Source organism: Zea mays, chromosome 2, assembly GCF_902167145.1.
Source record: "Zea mays cultivar B73 chromosome 2, Zm-B73-REFERENCE-NAM-5.0, whole genome shotgun sequence".
Lineage (NCBI taxonomy): Eukaryota > Viridiplantae > Streptophyta > Magnoliopsida > Poales > Poaceae > Zea > Zea mays.
The window spans coordinates 65756159-65782183 of NC_050097.1; the positions used below are offsets into that span (position 1 = coordinate 65756159).

General features: G+C 43.9%; 1 protein-coding gene across 2 annotated transcripts; it reads right to left on the reverse strand.

Annotated features, from left to right (window-relative positions):
* Positions 1-940: 940 nt before the first annotated feature.
* LOC100277645 (uncharacterized) lies at positions 941-3590 on the reverse strand. Of its 2 annotated transcripts, none has more exons than XM_008669483.4 (4): positions 3202-3590; positions 3038-3109; positions 1673-1753; positions 941-1455 (listed from the first exon to the last, which is right to left on the reverse strand). In XM_008669483.4, the coding sequence occupies exons 1-4, from the start codon at positions 3494-3496 to the stop codon at positions 1397-1399; spliced, it is 507 nt and encodes a 168-aa protein (XP_008667705.1). In that variant the 5' UTR covers positions 3497-3590; the 3' UTR covers positions 941-1396. The 2 variants fall into 2 exon arrangements, with proteins under 2 accessions (XP_008667705.1, NP_001360961.1); NM_001374032.1 differs by having other exon boundaries at positions 1019-1450; positions 3202-3491.
* Between the last annotated feature and the right edge of the window lie 22435 nt (positions 3591-26025).

Sequence of the window (26025 nt, forward strand, 5' to 3'; positions counted from 1 at the left end):
TTAGCTAAATCAATCGGCTTACATAAGTCTCTCTCACTACTACCAACAAAACTAGTGTGTTCAAATTATGGAAATCCTCATGCAAACAACATTATCACCACTTGAACGTGTTTACCAATATATAGTCTAATACGAAATAGTTTGTAGGATAGTGGTTACACAAGAGGCTCGTAGCACCTTAAATCTTGAATGCAACTTCTTGCAAGAGCGAATATTTTAGGATTTAACAGCTTTGTGCTTTCAGTATAGGCTGTTTGGAAGGGCTTCACTTCAAAAGTTTTAGATTCGTTCTAGCTTCTTTCATACAAACAGGTCTAATTTCACAAGCTCATTCACGAAGCTTCTCAAAGGGTGATTCACAAACACTGTTTCATATCTCTCTATGAAGTTGCACGAAAATTACCCACCATGATATATCGCTTCAGTTCTCTCATAACAGATCACTAATCAAGTGTAATTAAGAAAACTCACACGAATCAATTGTATTATAGAAGTTGAACTCTATGTGCAAGCCAAACATTGCTCAAACCCACCTTAGCAATTTGTTGGAGTTGTTTTATGGTGAAACTAAAATAGCGAAGCTAAAAATTTTAAAAGTAAAACACTTCCAAACATGCCTTGAGATGCCTACGGTGACTTCGTCAATCTCGTCTTGAGGTTCTCTTAGCTCCTATAAAGATGCTAATGAGGTAGAATTTGCATGTGTATATAAACAATGTTCCCATCGATAGTAATACAAGATATACTTTTTTTCGTCTCAATTTATAATTCGTTTACCTATTTTTATCAAGTTTAACCGGCTTATATTTTATGTAAAAAAATGAAAAATTCTAAGACACAATTAAAATATGTTATGTTAAGCGATACTATGTTATGTTAAGCGATACTACAGTAAAAATTATGAAACTTTTCAAATAAGACGAGCTGATTAAACTTGGGATAAAAAAAGTAAACCCAATTATAAATTAGAATGAAAAGAGTATTAGAAAAGGACCAATTGTTGAATGTAACTTTTATCGACGGACTGAGAGAAGAGACACGCTGCCCGCGAGCTCATCTTTCCTGTCCACAACTCCACATGAACAGGGACAGCTCCTGGACTCAGTACTAATGCTATGTGCAGTTGAGAAAGCAAGCTCAACTCAAGTACCATCAATAACTGACTAGAAAAACTGACTAGGATGAAAGGGTTCGTAGAAGAAAAGTTCTGCGAAATGACATGGAAGATAGTATCGACACAAGGAAGCTGTACAAGCCGGGAGGACCTCGCGAGATAAAAATGCATGCCTTCCTCTCTAAAAAAAAAGAGGACAGATCTGAAATCAGACCTCGATCACCGTCTCATCCTTCTTGGACGATTTCTTTCTCTTCCTCTCACTGGCAGGCTCCTTTCCCTTCAGCTCCTGAGAGAAGGTCCGCAGCAGGCCCATAAGATGCTCGTTCCTGTGAGCTGGACTTGCACACCAAAGATCAAAGTGTCAAACTGTGAAAGTTTTATTTCTTGTGAGGGCCAAAATGAGTGAGGTCTTTCTGCACATCCATCAACTAACCATAATACTAGGAAAAGAGAGAGTACAGCATACAGGTACAAGTAGTTCAAAAAAAATTTGTAAGAAGATGCACTTCTAAATTCTAAGAAGCCAAATATTACAGAATCAGCAGAAACAAGTACCTGTGAGTATGACATCATCCATCCTGACGGATTTGCGACCGGCATGCTGTGCAAACAACTCTGCATCCTTTGCTAGCTGCTCTGGACATTGCACGGAAGATGTCAAATGGAACATTCATACATAATGTTCTCACAGACACAAATCTATGTAGATCCAAAGCCTCCCTCCCTCCCTCTCCCTCAAAAGAGGATTGGAAGCGTGCAATTTACAATAGCTACTAGCTAGTACAGTAAGTGCCATGCTTGACTATTGTTGCTTTTCAACTAACGCACAATGCATCTACTTCACAATCTCTAATCACTATAGTTATTCGCTCGCTAATTTGTGGCAATGCAAAAAAAAAAAAAAAATCTCCGCAAGAGGTCTAAGATACAAGATCTATGTGCTCAACAGTTGCTTTCTACCAGGATATATTGGGTCACTCCAACAGTATGAATGTATGATTTGTGAAGCTTGCACTTAGCAGACATAATGTGGGGCGACCTTCGATAAGTTTTGACGTCACTGAACTTCAACTCTACTAGGTTGAGAAAAACAACCCCCTTTCCCTAAAAGCTATCATATAAGGGAATGAGATGAAAAAGACAGCTTCAGCATATCTCCTTTCTCAATCCCCTTTCCAGCTTTTCCTAATTTTTTTCTCAATCCCTCAAATAGATGGGAGCAAGCAGCATTTTTCTTCATCCCCTTTCCTTCCCCCTTTTGTGGGCTCACACTGGCCATTCTTGCCATCGCCACGTTGGGCAAGCGCGCACAGGCAACTGCCATGCTGCCACGGGCATGCGCGTAGGCCATGCTGGGATGTAGACAAACTTAGAAGAATGTGACTAAGAATGTAGACAAACTTAGAAGAATGTGACTACTGACTACTAACTCTTTGGTTGTAGTATCAAAACCCAGTGGACTATTGTTATAAGGAATTACTATCCTGTCGGTTTATCTCCACAAAAAAATGGGATGATGAGCTCTAACACAAGTATGACAACCTTTACAAATCAAAGCCTGATGGAGATCAAAAGTTGCAGGCACCCATAATTGGTCATTCGTGTTTTCTCCAGCACCAAGCATATATTCTACTAAACGCGTGCTAACTTAATGTAACTGAATCGCTCGTCTTTCAGCACATTTCTTCGTTTCAAGAACCATACTGTGCAAAATACTGAAACTAGTTCCTGTCTACTCCAAGCACTTGATTTCCCACAGAAACCAATTTTATTGGAGCAGTCAACTTGGCAACTCACAGGTGGAGATAAATTGTACTCGTAAGAGGTTCAGAATAGGATAGCACTTTGCAACCAATCAAAGAGAAATAACGTGCACAAGCGGTTACTGGTTACAGAAGGATAGGGTGCTGGGTGAAGGACCTGCGCTCTTGAACGCCAAGTCGGCGATGCAGGAAACAACGGGGTCGGCGACCGTCATTCCGGCCTTCTTTCCTGCGCAGATGCCGCATGCCAAGACGATGAACTTTTTTCCGGGCTCTTCAACTCCCAATAACGAAGGGAGGCGCGAGAGGATGCTACCATACCTTCGGCGGTGGCGATGCTGATGACGGCGAGGCGGAATCGGTCGCGGAGGATGTCGGCCTCGGCTTCGGCGGCCTCGTACCGCTCCACCTCAGCCTCGGCCTCGGCGGCTTCGTTGCGCTCGGCCTCGCCGCCGCTGTCGCCGGCGAGCGTCTCCATATCCATGTCTAGGTCGAGGTCCAGGTCCGGGTCCATGGTCCAGCCGCGGAGCTTCCACGAGACACACGAGCAGCAGCGAAGGCGGCTGGAGCGGTGTTTGCCGTTGTGGCGAACAGGAGAAATTTGCGATGGTGCCATTCTCAATGTTGGTAATATGTTATTATGTCTCTCGTGTCTATGATTGATGATGAGAATATATCTATCTATAATTTATGTATTCGATGGCATGCTACGAAATCCATAAATCATAATAACAAAATTGACAAATGTCTCGGCGAACAGACAGCGAGCCACGAGCCACGGCGAGATGGCAGGCAGCGTTTCTCATGGCACGGGCTGCTTCGTCCTCGTGTTTGGTCTGGGCCGCACATTGGGCTAAGAGATGGGGCCTTTGAAAGAAAGAAAAAAAAACCCAGATAGCACCGGAGCTCCTTTCTTTGCCATTTGTACTGGGCCACTCCTTTTCAGGACTAGAGCAACCTTTATAAACAAAAAACTCTTAACCATTTTAATTATGTAAGAAAATGTATTCGAATAAACTTTGAGTGTATTTTTTCACATTGTTGTATAACATAAGCCGAGTCCATGAAAAGTTCTTCCGAAGTCTCAAATTGGCTGGGTGTGCAGTGCGCTGTGCGCATATACACGTAGTTGTTCCCAACCGTTACCGTTTCGATAAAAAATATGCATCTTTGGATTGGACCCAGAGAGGGAGATTTAGTCAAAACCGCTCCTACTGGATACTTCCCTTTTCGCCTTTCATGGGAAGGGAATAACTTGAATTTTTTTTAAAAAAAAGAGAAATAAAGAAATAAAACACAATATATCACGCATCATCGTAATCTTAGTTAGTTATACTAATTATCCAAAATAAAGGGCGACAGAGAATCATGCAATAATAAACTAAAGAAGGCCACTATATGTGATATTCTTTGAGGCCTTTGCTTTACCTGTAGGCCTCAGGTGTACCCATCATTATCTATAGAACAAATCATCATCTCATCTGAATATTGGGAGGGACAGGGGGGCTTTTTTTCTATTTATATTTGCATATATCTTGCCATTTCCAAGTGATACCAGTAGTTAAGTCGAATTTGTTAGTGATCTACGGCTAATTTAAGCAAGCGAGCGTATGCTCAACAGCACCGGCGATGCATAATGTTGTCATTATATTAGCCATGCATAGTATAGATGGCCAAATGGGCCGTGCCTAACGGGCCGGCCCGAAGCACGGCCCGTTTAATAGTGCCGGGCCTGGCCCGGTACGAGAACCGTACCGTGCTTGAGCCGCTGTCTCGGCCCGCAGTGCCGGCCCGGCCCGGCACGATTATATATTTTTTATTTTATAAAACATAGTATATATATATTTACATTTTATATTAGCTATTTACAACAAACGCACTCGAGTTATACTGGTTAGTTTCCTTCAGTTAAGCGTTTCAGCCTCATAGAGTGAGATCGCGGGTTCAAATCCTCACAAAAACGCAGTTTTTTTGCTATTTCCTTGAATTAATGGGAGAACGTGACCCGTTAAACGGGCCGGCCCGGCACGACCACCAGGCCGGCCGGGCACGGCCCGATTAACCGTCGGGCCTGACGGGCCCGTGCCGGGCCGGGCCGCCCGTTTGGGTATCTCTAATGCATAGCTCGTTTTATGGGGCATGGGCATCAGCAAGCCATCATCCTTACGCAAGGCATAGGAGCGGCGTCATGTCATCGTCAGTCAGAGGAGAGGAGAGGAGAGGAGAGGATCATGCATATGGAGGATAAATATATAGGAGAGCAGCTAGCATGGTCCACAATCTCATAGTTAGTGGTGGCGTGGAGCGTGGAAGCACACATATATACATGATACATGTACATACACAGGTGGTGGGTAGGGCTAGCTCATCATCCATCGTGTTCGTTCTTGCATTTGAATTGAAAGGGAAAACAACTTTTTTTTTTAAAAAAAAACCCCGCATAGGGATACATGCATGCGTGCCCAATGGATGCCTTTGGACCGCCTCTAGTGTTATGGATGGCTACGCGCGCGCCTAGGCTAATCCACCTGCCCCTTGCGTGGGGGTGGTCGGTGTGGTGTGGGGTGCGCATACACGATGAGATGATGACGAAAGGCATGATCCCTAAAGCACTTGCATTACATAACTATACGTATTATTGGTTATTGCGACCAAGCACGCAGGAATCAAATCCTTCTGTGGCTACACGGCGCGCGCAGCAACGGCATGCTTCCAAGTTCCAATTCAAGTGCTACATATATAATATTCGCGCAATTTTTGTCCCACTTATGGGAGGATCAGCTTCCAGTATATATAGCTAGTGTCGTTCATGAGTAAACTATTTCCTTATCCAAACATAATCTATGTGTGTAATATGGTCCCATGTGTAGGTGGTGTTAGGGCACGTTAAGATAATTAAAGATTGTAGGGTCAGTCAAATATGCTAATGTATTTGAGGAGCTAGGATCTTTGCCCCAGGACAGGTATGCCGGCCGCTACACATATATATATGTGACAGAAATCAAGACTGCAAATCATGCTGATATGACATATATATAATAAATCTCTAGTTTAACTAACTGTTCACCTACTAGTAAGGGCTACAGCTCCCTGTGGAGTAATTTGGTCTCCCACATACTCATAGTCTATAGACTTTTGCAATGATTGGGTACAACCAAAATGAATTCCTCGTCTGAGGATCGGAGGGTATATATCACGTACGTACGGTTGCATCGGCATCATCCTTTACCGACCATTCCGTGACGGCACAGTATACGAAGACGTCTATGCATATATTCATTGGCTCTCCATGCATGATGCCCTATATATGGACTACGGGCAGCAGGTAAGCATCATCTATCTCTCTGTGCGTGGGCGTCCATATACCATGCATAGGGGTTTGTAGAGGCCGGGTGGTCCCTTTGGTCGCGCTCGCGCATGCAAAGGAGAGGAGATCGATAGGGTCCCCAATCCCCATAGGGAGGAGGTCGACATGAAATGAAAGCTACGCTCAATGAAATGAAATTAACAAGTGGGAGAGCGCCATAGCCTCAACTCGTGCCTTCATACAGGCCTTTCGTTCACAAATTTCCGTCGGTGTTGTTCATTTTTTTTTTAAAAAAATCTTATGTATACATGTGTGTGCTCCTTCGTATTTTAGATGTTTTTCAGTTCTTTCTTATTTCCTTATCCTTATAATACTTGTACTTATTGGCCTATGTTTTTAGTAGGTAACGTTTAAGGACATACTAATTAATTCATTCATGTCTGTGTGCTTCGGCCTTGTACTGCCGGTGACTTTTGATGCTCGACGCGCTAGGACAGTCGGTGGATCCGCCCCCTATCAAGTGAGACAACCGGCGGTGAGAATGAGATCGTCAACCCTCTCTTGTAGTTGTAGCTTTGGTCTCGTCTCTCTGTGTTGCGTGTTGTGAGAGTGAAAATGCATCCACTTACATAATTATGCAAATAAAAGTTATATAATCTACAAAACACGAAGCTAAAAATTACATATTTTATAAATAAAATCTAAATACCATGGTGTAGATCCTAGATATACTCATTAGTACACAGAAGCTCTATAGTGACGGTCCTAGAGCTATTTGCGCTGACGTTTTTCAGTGCTGCCGGTGCTAGGGGCCATTAGAAATCGGCCTTTTCACATGTGGTTGATTGCCAACTGCCAGTGTACACAACATTATCACTGGCGGTTTTCTTTAGCAGCCCGCCAGTGTAAATAACATTAGCACTGGCGATTTGCTTAAGAAACCGCATGTGTAAACATTATTATCACTGGCGGTTTTCTTTAGCAGCCCGCCAGTGTAAATAACATTAGCACCGACGGTTTGCTTAACAAACCGCATGTGTAAACATTATTATGACTGACGGTTTTATTTAGCAGCCCGCTAGTGTAAATAACATTAGCACTGGCGGTTTGCTTAAGAAACTGCATGTGGAAACATTATTATCACTGGCGATTTTCTTTAGCAGCCCGCCAGTGTAAATAACATTAGTACTGGCGGTTTGCTTAAAAAACTGCATGTGGAAACATGATTTTCACAGGCGGTCTCCTTAAGACAACGCATGTGGAAACATGAATATCACTGGCGGTTTTCTTTAGCAGCCCGCCAGTGTAAATAACATTAGCCCTGGCGGTTTGCTTACCATTCCCGCCAGTATAAGTTTTCCTGCCTTTTTCCAAATTTTCAAACAAAAGTGAATTTTCACTGGCGGACTGCTTAAGAAAACGCCTGTGGAAACATTATTATCACTGGCGGTTTTCTTTAGCAGCTCGCCAATGGAAATAACATTAGCACTGTCGGTCTGCTTACCAATTCCCATCAGTATAAGTTTTCCTGTCTTTTTTCAAATTTTCAAACAAAACTGAATTTTCACTGGCGGGCTGCTTAAGAAAACGCATGTGGAAACATTATTATCACTAGCGGTTTTGTTTAGCAGCTCGCCAGTGGAAATAACATTAGCACTGGCGGTTTTCTTTAGCAGCTCGCGAGTGGAAATAACATTAGCACTGACGGTCTGCTTACCATTTCCCGCCAGTATAAGTTTTCCTGCCTTTTTTAAATTTTAAAACAAACTGAATTTTATATTTATTTACACAAATCTGTTTATCATATATTGTTTATAACACATATTTTTCTGTTTACAACTATAAATTTTCAATCAATTAAAACTGAATTAAATTCGATACATTCTATACATCAAAACTGAACATATAAGTTTTCACCTATGCTCTAGCTAGAAACTATCTCGTTTAAGAGATAGTCTACTAACTTCTGTTAATATTCTAAACTCTGGCATAGCTAATGTACTGGAAGCGTCGTGATATTTTCCTTCAGCTGGAATGACCTCTTTTAATATGAATGTGCATAGGTCTTCAACTATGCCATACAATGCAGCTTCGGTCAAGTTCTCCGGATTTCCTTTTTGAATTTCCTGTAAAGGAAGTTTATAAACATCATCTATTCACATTTGCATCGTTAATTGACAAATACAAACATGACTATTACTAATAATACCTTGCTAAGGTTTGTGATGTATCGTCTGTTCATTCTCATAAACTCGCACGCATAGAACCCACATAAGACCGATTCTTGTGGTTGCTTGTGGCACTACATACATAACAGGAGATATTGGTTATTTAGTTGCAGCATTGTGTATGATATGTATTTATAAATTCACATACTTACCGGCCAGTGATAATGGATGTCTAGTGGAACACATTTTTTGGTCTTGTCGTACTTTCCACCTTTAAACTTATAGAACCTAAATGCTCTGTGATCTCAAGTAGAATCTCCATGTTATTTTAAAATTCTCAATGATATAAGTATGCATGCATGCATAGAAATGACTTACTGCTCTAAGATACTAAGGAATTTTGCATAGGTTGAAGGGTCATAGTTCAAGGAGTCGAGCACCAGCACCTTTCCAACCTTAGGATAAATGAGGAAGCATATCCAGTGGTCCCTGTACGAATCAAATTAATTTGTGATTCATGTGTAATAAAATTATTATTTTTATGCAAAATCACACTTACTTAAAGTTGTACGGGGCCATTATAGCTTCCCTGTCTTGAAATTTAAGCATTGCATTTGCTATGTAGGTGGCGTATCTTGCTTCAAAATCCTTCTTCACAGTATTTATGCGATGCTCAACTTCTTCGTTCGTCTTTCCCTTTAACTCTTCATTGTCTTTGCCAATTCTGAAAGTGTGGCTTTCCTTACATATCAGTATTGGGTTCAGATACCCAATCCTTTTACCGGCATTAGCATCGGGCTTGATACCGTAAAGGATCTCTTGTTGGTCGTGTTGCATTCTACAAGTCACACGTGCACGTGTCAGATATTGAAAATTAATAACACATAGATGTGGAAATATGAACGACACTTACAGTGCAAACAGAGTCACAAGTTGCACGTCGAGTTTTTGAAGGTTCATCATTAACCACATATCCTAGAATGCAAGAAAGGCCTTTTGGTTCGAACCAATAAAAGCATGGTCTGGTATATGCACACTAATGGCGTCAATGCCAACTGATGATGCACACATGTACCAGTCATGCAACCTTTTAATACCAGCAGGGACCTTCCTCAGTTTCTCAAGAGTTAGTAGAGGTCTGGCCGGCACATAATGTTTAGGCACATTTTTATAATCTGCCTTAGAGCCATTGCCTTAGCCTTTTCCGCAGACTCCTCGTGCTCGGCCAAATCAACAGTACGTGAGTTGAGGTCCCGTCCAATCCCTTTCAAAAATCGAGCTGTGCCAGCAGTAGTAGCTTTACTCTTCTTTTTCTCGAATGTGGACACCAATTTTGGTAGAGGGAATTTATATTTCTTTGATTGTCGTGAATCCCTTGATGGCTGTGGAGAAGGTGGTGGTGTCCTAAATGTTGATGCTTGTGGCGGAGACGGTGGATTAGAAAGAGGATGAGGAGCAGCATGGGAAGATTGTAGAGGTGATGATGGATGTAAAGGAACTAAAATTTGAGGAGGCAGAGATGGTTGGGGATGAGATGACGATGGCGTTGGTGGATTAACCAATTCGACATCCCTTCGAGGCCAAAGGATGAAATTTTTTATGGCTTGTCCAAGTGTCTCGATTCCTTCGGGCCTAGGGATGTCTAGCATGTCGTCCTCAGATCCTTGGATGACCATCATCACTTGTACCCTGCAATAATCATCTGGTATGTCGCTTCCATGAAACTTACGTCCTGGGATCGCAATGCGTGTTCCTACTTTCTTCGTGCGATTATTGTTAATACCATATCTTATAACCAGTGTGCACGTCACTGGCCTTGTTATATCATCAACTGGATAACGGACCTTATTTCCCGTTGACGAGACAGAGCTTGGGACGGTTGTACAATCGGTGGAAGCCGGCGGTTGAGCTGCTGGAATTATTTGCAGTTGTGCAGTGGTCATCTATTGAACAGACATCGCACTTGCCAACTGCTGCATCAATTCTGGTGGAGGATTTGATAGCATTTGAGACATCAAGAGTTTGAACTCTTTCTTTGCCTCCTGCTTAAAATAATCCGACAACTCTTCTTTGTATCGATCACGTTTCTTGTACAAACCTTCCCACTATGGTCCGAATCCTTCCTTCCATCCTTCCTTAGACGAGATTCCTCGTACACGGCGTAGATGCTCAGGGTTACCGAGACCAGCCGTTAGGATGTCTCTCCCTTTGTGGCTTAAATGATCCTTGGCTCTGCTTAGCTGCCATTGCATATATGTTTTTCGCAACTTCTTCGACATTTGTATCATCAAAAGATACACCATCCTCAGTTTCCCTGGGTTTTCTAGCACGGATCCAATTTGCCGTCCTTTCACCAAGTTGCTCGGAAAGTGTCGGCAACCATGCGGCCTTCTTCTCGGCGTCTTCTTGTCTCCATTTAGAAACTTGACGCTTGTAACCACCTGTGCCTAAGTGGTGGTGGTACTTGTTCTTCTTAGATAGTTCTGAATTTGCCTCGCTTAGAGATATGAATTCAGGGCTGCTCCTCTGCTCTAAAAATACTGCCCACTGACCTTCTGAGATTTTACATTTTTTTGTCGGGTCTAGGCCTTTCTTTGAAAATTTTGTATTCATCTCAGACCTCCAGTTTCGAAAATTGATTGCAAGCTGCTTCATCGTGTATTCCTTCACGAGTTCTTCTAAACCCCGAGGTAGAACAAACCTCATTAATAGCTTATTCCATATTTGATTCTTGACATCATCTAACACATCTTTCTAATGTCGGATTGTGATGTCAAGATTATCCCTAACTAAGAACCCAAGTGCATTCTAGAACTTAGGGAGTGCCTCTTCTAGAGCTAGGGGTTGACCTTTTGGGCTCACATCTGAGATTTTATATCTTTTGTCAGGAAACTTGTTCAGTCCCCTATCACCTCTTTTCCGGACGCTTTTTGTCCTTTTCCTTGACCTCTCGGTGGTTGTATCGGTCGGTACCGGTGCGTCTTCGTCTTGGTTCAGCCCCGGTGCGTCTTGGTAATGTGCCACAACTTCATCAAGTATCGCACGATATTGAGACAACCTCCTATTCATGTGTAATAGACATTTTGAAATCAACTAATTAGGTATACACATACGAAACTAAAGATGTGTACTTTACCTCACACTCTTGTGGATCATAATTCGGGTCACGATGCAATTGACGCCGAGCGGCCCTATCTATGCTAGGACAAAGGGTCGGTAGGCGTTTCATATCCTTCATCACTTGAATGTTCTTGAGAAACACCCTTGTTCATGTGGTCGGACATTAACCCTTGGTCCTTGTTTATAGAACTCATTGAGCTATATATATATAAAATATTGCAACAAAGATTCAAAAAATTGAACACAAAGTTTGGAACAGAAGATTAGAACACAATATATATATATAATCACAATAGGTTCTTACATAATACGCAGTCCATCATACTAAGTTCTTAGATATATAGTACATCATCCATCATACTAAGATTAGGACATATATCGTAATTTCTACTCTTCGTCGTCGTCCATCAGTGTCGTCCAATCGATCTCCCCATCTTCATCGTCGGAGAGGATGATGACTGGCGCTACCGGCTCCAGATGCACGGGCGAGGAGACAACCTCATGTGCTTTCGTCAAAGCTGAGGAGCCCACAACGGCGCGTTGACGGTGGCGGCGACGCTTTGAGAGAACTCTTGAGGCGCACACAAAAATACGGCGTACGACGTCTTCATGATTGAGCCTCAACTGGCGTCGGAGCTCGAGGTGGCGGCGATACATGAGTCGCGCCGTTGCCAGCCGCTCAACTAGTGTACGTGCCTTGAGACGCGCTGCGATGGCATCCGTTGGGTCCATTTTGAGGCTGCGTCGACGACGGAAAAGACTAGCTTGAACTATATATATACTGCAGGCTAGTGGCGGCTGCGAAAGCAAGTACGCCCTAGGGTTTACTAACCGGCGCGGCGTGCCTTAGGGTTTACGACCAGCGGTGAGCACAGCGACCGGCGCGGCAGATGACGGCGGCGGCGGTGGCAGAGGCGAAAGGGAAAGAGTAAATAAAGGGAGAGGGGAAAACCTGAAGGTGGCGCGGGGGCGCGGAGACGGCGCGGAGGATCGCCGGCGAAGAAACCCTCGGGGACGAAATCGAACAGCCTGACGGCGTGATGAGATGAACTGGCTCCAGGGGACTTGTAAATTTTTCGAGCTCCCACTCGCCACTAGTTATAAAGGCTCATTTTGTACTGGTGGTTGTCTTAGAGAACTGCCAGCATAGATAGTTTTCCACTGGCGGTTGTCTTAGAGAACCGCCAGTATAGAATGTTTTCCACTGGCGGTTTTGTTAGAGAACCGCCAGTATAATTAGTTTTCCACTGGCGGTTTTGTTAGAGAACCACCAGTATAAAGTCCGTTATTACATAAGTATCTTTTATATCTTTTACGACAATGGGCAACTTGGTCATTGAGAACCGCCAGTAAATTAGGACATTGAAGAAATATATATATATATATTGATCTCAAACTTGTAGTAGACATGGTCCTAACAATAATCAATTACAAGACAAGTTTATAATCTAGGGAGCTATTATTCTGCCTTGTCCATCGTGGCGTACCTAGGGGCGGTAACGGGCCATTTAATTTAGCCTAGCAAATTTAAGGATCGAATCAAGTTAGGGTCGGATCATAAAACAATATAATTTTTAACTAACAAAATTAAGGGCCTTATTGGTTTGTGAAGCAAGTATTAGGGCCATGATCCATTACCACCCCTAGGCGTACCCAGGGCAACATTTTACGTGGGATGCTTCGCTCAACGTTCCTTATCTTGGTTGGATGGTCTATGAAAAGAGACATGTCGTTGAATTGGTTCAAATCCTCTATATCAGATACACCATCAACTCCTATAGCTTGTTGTTTTCCAGGAAAAACTACATGCTTCAATTTGTCTGTGCTTTTCTTCTCGTTGTTAGGGATGATCTGTTCAGCATAGAAGACATGTGCAACACGATTAGCAAGGATCCATTGGTCATCTTCGTAACCTACCTTATTTAGATCAAGAACTCTCACCCCATATTTTTCTATCGTGACATGTTTGTCTTCAACCCATTGACATCGGAAAACTGAGATATTAAATGTGCCATAGTCTAGTTCCCATATGTCCTCAATAAATCCAAAATATGTAATAGTATGACCAGTTTCATCGTCTATGGCCTCACATCGAACACCGCTGTTTTGTGATATGCTCCTTTTGTCTTTGGACTTGGTACAAAATGTAAATCCACTAATGTCATGTTTGCCATGTCGTGACCTGGCATGATGGTCCAGGTGCCAACCCCTTAATGGTTTGTTCTTCTATTATATCTCCGTGTGGAATGTCCTTCACAATTAGCCATGTGTTGAACCGCAACTTATGTTGCTTCATTACCCAATCATCTGTTTGCCCAGGATTTTGCTCGCGAAGCTCATTGATGTGTTGTTGGATAAATGGCTCCATTATCTCTAGCTGATGTAGGATGTTGTGATGTGCCTCAAGTATTGTATTGTAATCCGGTGGGATGAAGGATTTCCGTCCCATCCTACCGCTTCCATACAGTCTACCCTCGTGTCGTGACGGAGGCAGACCTATTGCAACCTGGTCTTTTAGTATACTATTGCAAAATGGTCCTCCTGACTCAATGGTCTCTTCGGTACAGTACCCCTCTATCATGGATGCCTCGGGACGAGCACAGATTGATACATAACCATTCAATATTGACATGAAACGCTCGTACGTCCATATTTTGTGCAAGTACATAGGACCCAATGCCTCTAATTGTGGTACCATGTGCACCACAAGGTGCACCATAATATCAAAGAACGATGGAGGGAAACACATCTCAAACTGTGATATTGTCTCCACTGCGAATTCCTGAAGAGATGCCAACTCATCATGGTCAATTACCTTCTGTAAAATTCTATTGAAAAAGTAGCACAACCTTGTGATTGCCATCTTTAAAAATAGAGGATTTATAGCGCTGATGGCAATAGGTAGGAATGTAGTTAACATGACATGACAATCATGTGAGTTGTAGTTGGTGACCGTCAGGTCTTTCATTGACACAATACTCCGTATGCTAGAACAGAATCCGGATGGGACTCTCAAATTCTTGAGCCAAACACACATCGTATGTTTCTCATCTACATTAAGATTGTAGCTTGCTGTCGGGAGATGGTACTTCCCATTTTCTTGTAGAACAGGATGTAGTTATTTTTTTATGCCTAAATTTACCATGTCCACGCATGAATTGAGACCTTCTTTTGTTTGGCCCTTTATGTCTAGCAAGGTGCCAATTATGCTTTCAAAAACGTTTTTCTGAACGTGCATACCATCGATCGCATGTCGCACATCAAACTCTTTCCAGTAAGGCAAGTACTCGAAGAAAATAGACTTCTTTTTGAATATAGCCCCCAAAGCTGGTTTGGCATCCTTCCTTGTTTTCCCATCTTTTGTCTTCTTCCTGAAAACAATGTTGATATTCTTGACTATTTCAAAAACTCTATGACCTCTATTGTTACCCGATGGAGGAGTAGAATGTAGTTCACCATTATTGTCGAACTACTTATCCATCTTTTGCATGCGGTACCTGTGTCCTTCCAATAAAAAGTGTTTGTGCCTCATGTACACTATCTTCTTAGATGCAGTAAGGGACACGTAAGCAGTTTCATCAATACATACTGTGCAACCAACCTTTCCCTTGAACTGGCCTGATAATGTGAAGAGAGCAGGGTAATCGTTGATCGAAACAAAAATAATTGCTCTTAGTGTGAACGAATCTTTATGATACTCATCCAACATTTGAACACCTGTTTCCCACAGTATTTTCATATCCTCCATTAAGGGCTCCAAAAATACATCCATATCAACTCCAGGTTGTGTAGGTCCAGAAATAAGAATGGATAGAAAAATGTACTTTCATTTCTGCATCAACCATGGAGGAAGGTTGTATATGGTGAGGATCACCGGCCATGTTGTAACACCCTGAATTTGGGGGTATAAAATTTCTTTCTAATGATCACCCAAAATTATGTGTTACTCTTCTCTCTCTCACCCTAGGTTCTATCTCTCTCTAGATTCTATCTTTTTTACCCTTTTAAGTAGAATTAGCTTAAGTTAGGGGAGGTTAATTATTTATTTTTGCCAAAACACTATGGGTCATGACATGTTGCATCATGCTGAGCTTAAATATTCTTTGAATAGTTGCACATGTTTGAATTAGTTTGAATTTGAAACTTGAAATGAATTTGGATTGAAAACCCTAGAGAAAAGAAATGGAAAAGAAATTAGGAAATTCAAGAAAAAGGAAAAATCCATTCTGGCCCAAACAAGCCCACCAGGCCCAGCCGCACGCGCCCGCGCGCCTGCCGCCCCTGACAGGCGGGCCCCGCCTGTCAGCGGCAGATTGTCCCACGCTCTCTTCCCTCCCTCTCGCTCGCTGCACAATGGGGCCGAGTTGTCGGCGCCGGTTTCTTCGCCCGCGCGCCCCTCTTCCCTCTCTACCTCGCGGGCCTGCTCTGCCAAACGCCGAGCCGTTGCCCTGCGCGCCCGTTCTCTCTCTCTGCGTCGTAGGCCTCCCCTGTCAGCTCCGCCCTCCCCGCGTCCGCCGTGGACCAGCGAGCGCGCACTCACGCACGTCGCCGGGATCCTCGGCCACGTCGCTCTGCCCTTGCCCTAGCTTTTTTTTGAGCCCCGCCCATGCCCGCACTCACTCCCCCACCTCATTTCACACAGTCCTGCTCCGCTCGCGCTCTGCTCATGCCGCCAGACCTCGTTGGAGACCCGCGCCCGCCTCCCCGGCCATCTAGCTCGCCGGAGACCGCGCCAAGCCACCTCGAGCTCCGCCCCGAGGTGAGACACCCGTGCCCGTGCTCAATTTCCCCAATTTTGCTTTATCGTCGGCCAATTTCAGCTTCGTCGGAGTTCGGTCGTGGCGGTCCCAATTTCGCTTTATCGTCGGCCGAATTAGCCCGGTCCAGTGCCCTCGCGTTGGTCCCTAAGGTACCCCTCCCTCTGCTGAAGCTATCCCAGGCCTTAGCATGCCTCAAGCCCTCTCCCCGCGGCCGGAATCCCTCACCGGAGTTCCTCCGGCCCGCCCGAGGCCTTTTCCCCGCCATTCCCCCTCTCTGACCTCGGATTCATGGCCACAACCCCGCCACTGAGTTCACCGTGTCGTTTTCCCCCTCTCTGACCCACCCCGGCGACCCCGGAACCACCCTAGCACGCGCCTGCCCCAACTCTGGCGACTTCACCGTCGCGAGGAGCGGCGCCGCCCGCAGCCGTTCACCCCCCCAGTCTGATCTCCCTCGTCTGATCTTGATCGCACGACCCAGATCGCGGGATACCGCTTCACGCACGCGCGCCCTGCGCCCGGGCCCGTCTGTCAGCGCCCGTGTCCCCTGGCGCTAGGCCCGATCGGTCAGTGTGTCCTCCCCCTCGGTCACTGACGCATTTGGCCCGCCTGTCAGCGCTCGCTCCCCCGCACGTGCGCCCTCGGCCGCAGATCTAATCTCGGCCGTTGGTTTCTGATCTAACGGTTGAGATCGCCCGATACCCCTTCGCGCAGTAGTTTTATTAAAGAGACCCTCGGTTTGTTTAGAATCAACCCGCTGTCCCTGGTTTTCGTGCACAAGCCCCTGTAATCTTGCAGATTGAACCCTGGACTTTTAAATATTCACAGAATTAGACCTATTTTCATATTCTAAATTCCCAAACTTGTTTATTTCATTTCTTTTGCATATGAACTCCAAATTTAGTGATTCAAATTGCAAAATGTTCATAGGATTATTCTCTGTTTAAATAAATTAGTTCCATTTACATTCTGTACTTTCTAATTTTATGGTTAACTATGAACTAGTATAGGTATAGATTTGTTTATTTAATAAAATAATAAAGGGGAAAACCCTAGAGATTAAAGCATGTTTAATCTTGTGACATTAATAATGTGTATTACATGAAGTTATCTCTGGTTTAACTTTTATGGTTCATCAAAAGGAATTAAACTAGACTATGTAGTCATGGACAACACTTAGAGAATGACCAACTTCTAAATGAAAATAGTGCATGTTATACTTTGATCTCATTATTCCTTATTTAGTATTGTGCCTTTTTAAGATGAATTCAAATGTTTGTACATGTTTGGTGTGCTGTTCATTTGTACTTTCCAAATGTATTGAATGCATGCCCGCTTTATTTAGACAACGAGCAGTCCGAGGTTCCCGTGTGTGTTGCTGTAGACCTCCCTGAGCAACAACGTGGTGAAGGCAAGTGCCCTCTGACCTATTATGTCCTACATACTCTATAATTCACTGTCCCGCATTACTTTATGAAACCTAAGGATTGACTAGTCTGTATTTACCTATCCTTGTTTACCTTTTTGGGTTATCATGGTTAGCATTTTGCTATTGCCTTAACTTAATCAATGAACATGATGTGATTATTTATGATACGATGATGTTATCCCAATGATGATATTGTGATACTCTAGGGGGCTCAGACCTTTTTCCTGAGTACCTCTCCGTAAGGACCTGTTCGTGGAGTGACCACCCAGGATAACAGTGCAACCATGAGGGTGGAATGGATACCACTTATGTCACACCCGGTTTTGAAAGGTAAACCGAATGCAAACCATGTACGTGTTAGGATTAGAAATTCACGTACACAACGATTACATAATTGGACATCATCACACAATGCTCGAAATAAATAGCGGAAAGGTACTTTAATTACATCAAGATGTCCAAGACATCCACAGAGTCTAATACATAACCATTGTCTTTATCATAAATATCAAAGTGTGGAGAAACGAAACGTAGATGATAAGCCTACACAGGCAGCTGACTGGGGGGTTTGCCACTAAGATAAACTAAAACTCGTCGTAATCCTGGAACTCCTCGAAGTCCTCCACGTAGCCAGCATCACCTCCTGAGCACTGAGTACAATGGGGACAACCTGGGGTGGGGTGGTTTGTAAAGCAAGGGTGAGTACACATCAACGTACTCAGCAAATGTCCCGTTTGGCTAAAGTGGACTAGCTGTATGTGGGGTTGAGGTTAAGCAGTTGCTTTTAGTTGGTCAAGTATTTATTATTATTAGTAGAGCCAAGTTTTAGTAATAAACCCAGTTATTACCCAAAAGTACTCCCTCAAAAGAGGAAATACCAGAGATCAGATTTATAACATCATTGTTAACCATGATCCTAAAAGTGTCCAAAGTTCTTCTAATAAAAGAGGATCCCAAGGTTCCACACTTTACCCACGAGTCGTGATCTCTTTCCAGCCTGGGTTGTACAGACCCGATCTTCACTACCGAGGTGAATGGCCAAGAATACACTACGTAGCCTTTACAAAGACTCCCCTGGTGCATAGCTGCTCGTTAGGTTTCGCCAGTCGTACAAACGCAGTACACCTCCCCAAGTTGGATGACTAACAAAACCAAATCGAATGAACCTCTGCACCCCCCCCCCTTGGTAGAGCGAGCACTACGCCCCGGTCCCCATTGACGGCCCTCAGGCAAAGCCAACTACACCCCCAGGTTCATCTGATTAATCAGCTAAGAGCGTCCCATTCCACCCTCATGGTTGCACTGTTATCCCGGGTGGTCACTCCACGAAGAGGTCCTTACGGAGAGGTACTCAGGAAAAAGGCCTGAGCCCCCTAGAGTGTCACAATATCATCATTGGGATAACATCATCGTATCATAAATAATCACATCATGTTCATTGATTAAGTTAAGCCAATAACAAAATGCTAACCATGATAACCCAAAAAGGTAAACAAGGATAAGTAAATACAGACTGGTCAATCCTTAGGTTTCATAAAGTAATGCGGGACAGTGAATTATAGAGTATGTAGGACATAATAGGTCAGAGGGCACTTGCCTTCACCAGGTTGTTGCTCAGGAGGTGATGCTGGCAACATGGAGGACTTCAAGGAGTTCCAGGATTACGACGAGTTTTAGTTTATCTTAGTGGCAAACCCCCTAGTCAGCTGCCTGTGTAGGCTTATCATCTACGTTTTGTTTCTCCGCACTTTGGTATTTATGATGAAGACAATGGTTATGTATTAGACTCTATGGATGTCTTGGACATCTTGATGTAATTAAAGTACCTTTCAGCTATTTATTTCAAGCATTGTGTGATGATGCCCAATTATGTAATCGTTGTGTACGTGAATTTCTGATCCTAGCACGTACATGGTTCACATTCGGTTTACCTTCCAAAACTAGGTGTGACACATGTGCTATGCTTACTGCTCCTCTTAGCAAATGGATTCATTCCATCGGTACTCAGTGTGAACCTAACATTTCTTGGTTCATCGGCAAAGTCTCGATGGTTGTCATTGAAATCTTGCCACTACTTCCCATCGGCTGGATGTCAAAGCTTCCCATCGTTTTTGTGCTCATCAGAAGCATGCCAGCTCATAAGTTTGGCATCCTCGGGGTTAGCGAACAAACACCTCAATCGATCAACGACAGGGAGGTACCACATCACCAAAGCAGGAATCTTTTTGAGCGCATAATAGTCTACTTCTTCTTTTTCTTTGCTCGTGGATTTTGAAGTTTTGGGCTTTCTTTCGCTTCTTGCCCTTAGACACGGATGCAACACACTCATCCTCTCGATAGTCTTTATTCGTCTTGTACCTACTTGCATTGCACTTTGGGTAGCTCTGCAAGTCTTTATAATCATCGCCTCGATAAAGGATACAATGATTTCTACACACGTGGATCTTCTCCACATCCATAGCGAGCAGGCTGATTAGTTTCTTTGCATAGTACGCGTTAGCAGACACTTTGTTCTCCTTTGGAAGCATGTCTGCGATGATATTCAAGAACACATCAAAGCCAGCATCAGACAGACCATATCTAGCTTTTAACATCAACAGCTTCAACACAGACCGGAGCGTCGTGAACTCTTTGGTACAACCCTTAGACTCATCGTACAAAGGCTCTTCTGCTGCCTTCTTCAGGGACTCCATACCTTTCTTGAAGAACATTGATGGATCCGTATGACGACGCAACATTGCCTCTAACAATTCTGCATCTTCCTCATCAATAACATTCGGTAGAACATGAGTTCTATCATGTTCACTTCCTCCATAGTAACAATGATCAGTAACATTTGGCATGACATGTTCGATCTATGGAAGAGGTGGGTGTGTCCCGTGAACAAACTGAAATCTTTCGTCCTCAGCGGCTTCAGTCGTATAAGGCGCACTCCCTCTCCATGCTTTCTCTAAACTGTGTAATCCTTCACAAATTCTCGGCATACCAGATGAGATATGATTTGGTTTGTGTCATCAAATACAACATCATTTTTGCAATCCATGCATGGACAATATACGTGCTTTGTCTTTGTTCTCCAAGCATGTTCCATAGCGACATCAATAAACCTATGGACCTCGGATATGTATGACAGATCTAGCCTTGATAAGTTTTACATCCACAATGTCCTCTCCATCACTACCTGTAAAAAGTAATAGAAAACACACCAGAACACTTGTAAATTGGCAAGAGAAAAAAGCTAACATTTCCTAACAACCAAGGAACGAAACTTAAAATTGACATGTATTTCTAACATAAGCCGAACGTACGAACGGCTACACACTGCTCTCTCACATGGTATAAAAGCCTAGATACAAAATTTGGCTAAAATGATAAATAATATGAACAAAAATTGCCAATGAAACATAAAACCAACCTTTCTTAGCAACCTTCCTCCAAAAAATGAAGATCAAAACCTCGACCCTTGTATTTTATATAATCTGGACCTCCAAAATCGCCTCCAATGGAAGTTGGCTGCGAGCTAGCTTCCTGTCGGGGGTGGGGGGTATTTATAATACAAATTTCACAGGCGGCTTGCTTAAGAAACTGTCAGTGAAAAACATATCACTGGCGGTTGTCTTACGGAACCACCAGTGGAAATCTTCTTTCCACTAGCGGCACCTTAACTCAGCTGCTTGTGGAGACCGTTTCATGTTGAACAGTTGTGTCTTTTCAACTGTCCCTGTAGCCTTAACTCAGCCGCTTGTGGAGACCGTTTCATGTTGAACAGTTGTGTCTTTTCAACTGTCCCTGTAGAATTGAAACACGAAGCGGCGACTTATGACGCCTCTTTGCTCCTCGAAGTTCGAGTAAACGTTATTAATGTGTATCACATGTATTGAAGTACAAATTTGTTTTGGTGCAGGTAAATACTACCTTGTAGATTCTGGTTATCCCAACAGGAAGGGATACCTTGCACCATATAAGGGTCATAGGTACTATACTTCTGAATGGCAAAATGCAAGGCGACCAGTAGGTAGCAAAGAAGTGTTCAACTTTGCACACTCTTCCCTCTGTAATGTTATAGAGCGATCGTTTGGGGTAGTCAAAATGAAGTGGAGAATCCTGTTAAATCTACCTTCATTTTCGCTTAGGAAACAATCGAAGATTATTATTGCTTGCATGGCAATGCATAACTTCATTCGAGACAGTGTTATACACGATCGAGACTTTGACCAATTTGTACCTACTAACCTTGTTAATGATGTACACTTAGGTGAGAGTAGCAGTAGCACATCTGATGAGTTTGACATGAGTGCATTTCGAGATGCAATAGCTACTGCCTTAGTGTCGTAGGTTATTTATTCAGAATTGTAGCGATAGTTAAGTTGTAAAGAAGTCTCATTTTGTTAATGTAATTCACTAGTTGGCTCGGTGTATTTATCTATTTCCATTTTTCAATCAGAATCTAGTGCATTTTTCTAATTTTAGCCACTAACTATTAGATCTAGTGCATTCAAACACCCCCTAAGCGACTTTCCACTGACGATTCAGTTAAGTGAACCGCCAGTGTATATGTATTTTCGCTGGCGGGTTACTTAATACAGCTGCCAGTGGAAATACATCATTTCCACTGATGGTTCAGTTAAGAGAACCGCTAGTATATATTATATTTCCACTGGCGGATAACTTAATATAGCCGCTAGTGGAAATACACCCTTTCCACAAACGGTTCATTTAAGAGAACTGCCAGTATATATTATATTTCCACTGGCGGTGTACTTAATACAACCGCTAGTGGAAATTGATCCTTTCCACAAACGGTTCGGTTAAGTGAACCACCAGTGTATATATATTTACACTGGCGGTTCGTTAAGGCGGACCCACCTGTTTTTTTTTTCACTGGTGTACTGTAACTGAAACCGCGAGTATAAATTTCTGCTTGCCGCCACCTTAGAGCTCTTTTCTACTAGTGACTCCATCAGATTATTTTGAAGATCATTATAGATTATTTTGAAGTTCATTATAGACTAGACTAGCATGGATTGCGTCCTCACGTTGAAGCATTGCTACAAAGGTCGTGGGTGCTTCGAGAGTGATGGTTGATGCTACAACGAAGGATTCGACTATCTCATAGTCGCCTATAACCTATGCTCCATGTTCATCCTCAATGATCGTCTTGTGAAGAATGATACATGCACACATGATTGCACCGAATACTTGCTGAGAAAAAGAAGGACATGGACTAGTGAGAACATAAAAAATAGGCTTGAGGAGCCCAAATGCTCTCTCTCTCTCTATGTTCTTTTTAGCATGCAACAAACATCCATTGCTTTAGAGTCTATTGGAGTGGAATGATCTTCGAGTTTTTATGCTTAATTTTTCGAGTTTTTTAAACGACATCGTACGAGATGAAACCACCAAAATAAAAGTTGTAGATCTCTAAAAGTTATGAAACTTTGTAGTTGACAACTTTTTTATTTGAACTCATTTCGGTTCTCAAAAATTGAATCTAAGTATGTCAAATTTAAAATTCAAATTTTGCAAACTACCTCGGATGAAAAAGTGTCAAAATGAAAGTTGTAGAACTTCAAAAGTTATTCAACTTTGTAGTTGACAACTTTTTTATTTGAATTCGTTTATGGTCTCAAATAAACAATATACACTCAGTTGGTTGTAATATGTGTAAAAAACTATAAACTAGACACAAAGCATGCTATAGGCGGAATGGTAGTGGAGGGTACACGCGAGGGTGAGATCGGCGGTTCGATTCCTAACAACCGAATAGCGCGCAAATTTTGCGTGAAAAATGTCGTGACTTGCGACTTCGACGGAGACGGGCGGGTGGGGTGAGTCCTCTCCTTAAATAATTGTTTTGTTGTTTTTAAAACTCGTTTAATGTTTCTAAAAATAATTTTTACTGGCGTTTTATTACGCCGACCGCCAGTGGAAATCGATTTCCACTGGCGGTTCTCAGTTACCCGCCTGTAAAAATGATGATTTCTACTGGCCCCTAGTACCAACGGTTACAAGAAACACGAGTGAAAATAGGTTCACAACCATCACTATAGAGCTTCTTTGTACTAGTGTGATGGCCTAGGATCCAATGTACCCCCAAGTAAGCTACCCTTTACATCTAATGGGATAGTTCCCTCACTCCAATGCATGTAATCTATACTCCATATCGTATCATGAAATCCTCTTTCTCCTCCTTATCTAAAAGACATCTAAGATCATCAACAGTGGGACGACGACTATACTCCTCGCCAAAACATAAAAAAGCACCATTGCAGAAATGTTCAAGGCACCCTAAGACTAAGTTTTCCCTGTTTTGTTATACTCATCAATGGAGTTAGCAACGCTACTATAAGCGAGCATGCAGAGAGCAATGGTGCATTTTTGTTGGATGGGGAAACCCCTACAATTGAGTGCATCAACTCTAAGAATGAAACGAGGGGAATGCTCACCAACCTCTCTAAGATTTGAAGAAAGAGACTCCTCTACACGAGATTCCTTCAATGAAGTAGAGCAGAAGGTAGACACATGGTCCATTGATGTAGTCTTGCATCAGTTGGTTGTGGACGACTTCGTGATCCTATTCAATGTAGCTCCACTAATTAGTCCTTCACCTCCCTGTTGTTGAAGACTCGGAGGCAAGCGTCAGTGATACATTCATCATAGTTTGATGCATCATAGTGAGTACCTCATCTTCAATCATCTCCACATTAGAGCCCAAGGAAGACATGGTGAGGGTGGTTTGATGGTGTGAAAGGAGAGGGAGGAGTGAAGTAGGAAGTGGTAGGAGTGAAATGAGGGTATGGGGTGTGAATGAACCCAAATACTCCCTCTATTTATATACCAAATTCTAGGTTTTTGGATTTTTTTAGTTTTTTGGAATTCAAATGGTTCAAATAGATACATGCAAGGCTAGCTTACATGACATACATGTGGACAAATTAGAATATGCCACATCAGTAAATTGGTGATACTGACCAATTCGGATCGATACCAACCAAACCGACCAATCAGGGCTAGCCATGTGTGACTGAGCAATCATTATTGACTTACTATCTAATGGACAAGTCGGTATCGATCAACACCAACTCCAATGTGGTTGGTATTGACCAGACAAACTCGTCTGTAGGCCCATTGATCGGCGTTGAAGCCAGACTGGTCAGTACATGTAACATCCCAAAATTCTAACCCAGGTTTGGAACCCTAATCTCCCCCCTTCTTATCTTCTATCCCAAAACACCCTTAGATTTTTCCCATCATATGCATACACTTTGTTTGATCACAAGCACCTCACTTAGATTTTATTTTTCGACACCTAGATTATCCACTAAATGATTTGTTCAAAAAGAAAAGAAACAAAAATGGAAATGAGTTATTAAAAAGAAAAAGAAAAAGCTCTTCTCCCCCCTGCTGGGCCAATTCTGGCCCATGTCGCGGCCGCCTTCCCCCTCCCCCACGCCCGCGCATTTCCCCTTCGGCCCATTAGCCGGCCCGCTCGTGCGCGCGAAGTTGCCCGCACGCTCCCCTCACTCTCTCGCTGACGAGCCAGCCCCACCTGCCAGCCCCTCTCGCTCGCGTGCTCCCCCTCACTGGCAGACCGGCCCCACCTGTCAGCCGCGTCGTCTTCCTCGCGTACGACGCACCGCCGTCCCCTCACCGCTGTCCCCTCCATCGCCGTCCCCTCGCCCATCCCCTCGCCGCACAGGAAGAGTTCGGCACCGCCTCGTCCTCACCGCTTGACCAATGTCCTTGCCCAGTACCGCCCCGCCGTGGAGTCTCATCGGCGCCGCTATGCGGCATTAATGCCGGCGCTGTGCACCTCACCGGCGCCCGCCGAGCTCCGCCGCTCCCCTCCCCTCGGGCGCCTATAAAAAGGTCGCCCCGGGCACCTCCTTCCCCGCACCGGCCTCGGCCACTACCCTCATACCCTCGCCCGAGCGCAATTCGTGAAGCGCCGCCGTCTTCCCCCTCTCCGGTGAGTTCTTCCCCCTCTTCTCTCTCCCTCTCCGTTGGTCTAGCGAGCGATTAAGTCAACCGAGCAGCTTCCTCACAATGCCGCGAACTCAAAGCACCACTTCCCCGCCGCAGTCCCTCGCCCAAAGACCACCGGCGGCGATCCCCGCCGCCGAGCTCCGCCACCTCCCCGCGGACAGCCCCCTCTCGGCCCCCTCTAACCAAATTAAGCCTACCCCTAGGATCGCCAGCCCCTGCCCGTGCTAAGCCACATCCCTGTGGACCAAGAACCGGGCCATCGGCGGCCGGGTTCTCTCCCCGCGGACGGCCGGTTCACCCGCGCCGTCAGACCGTGGCGCCGTCCCCCCCCCCCCTCCGCTCTCGCTGACGTGTGGGCCCGCAGTGACGCCGTCG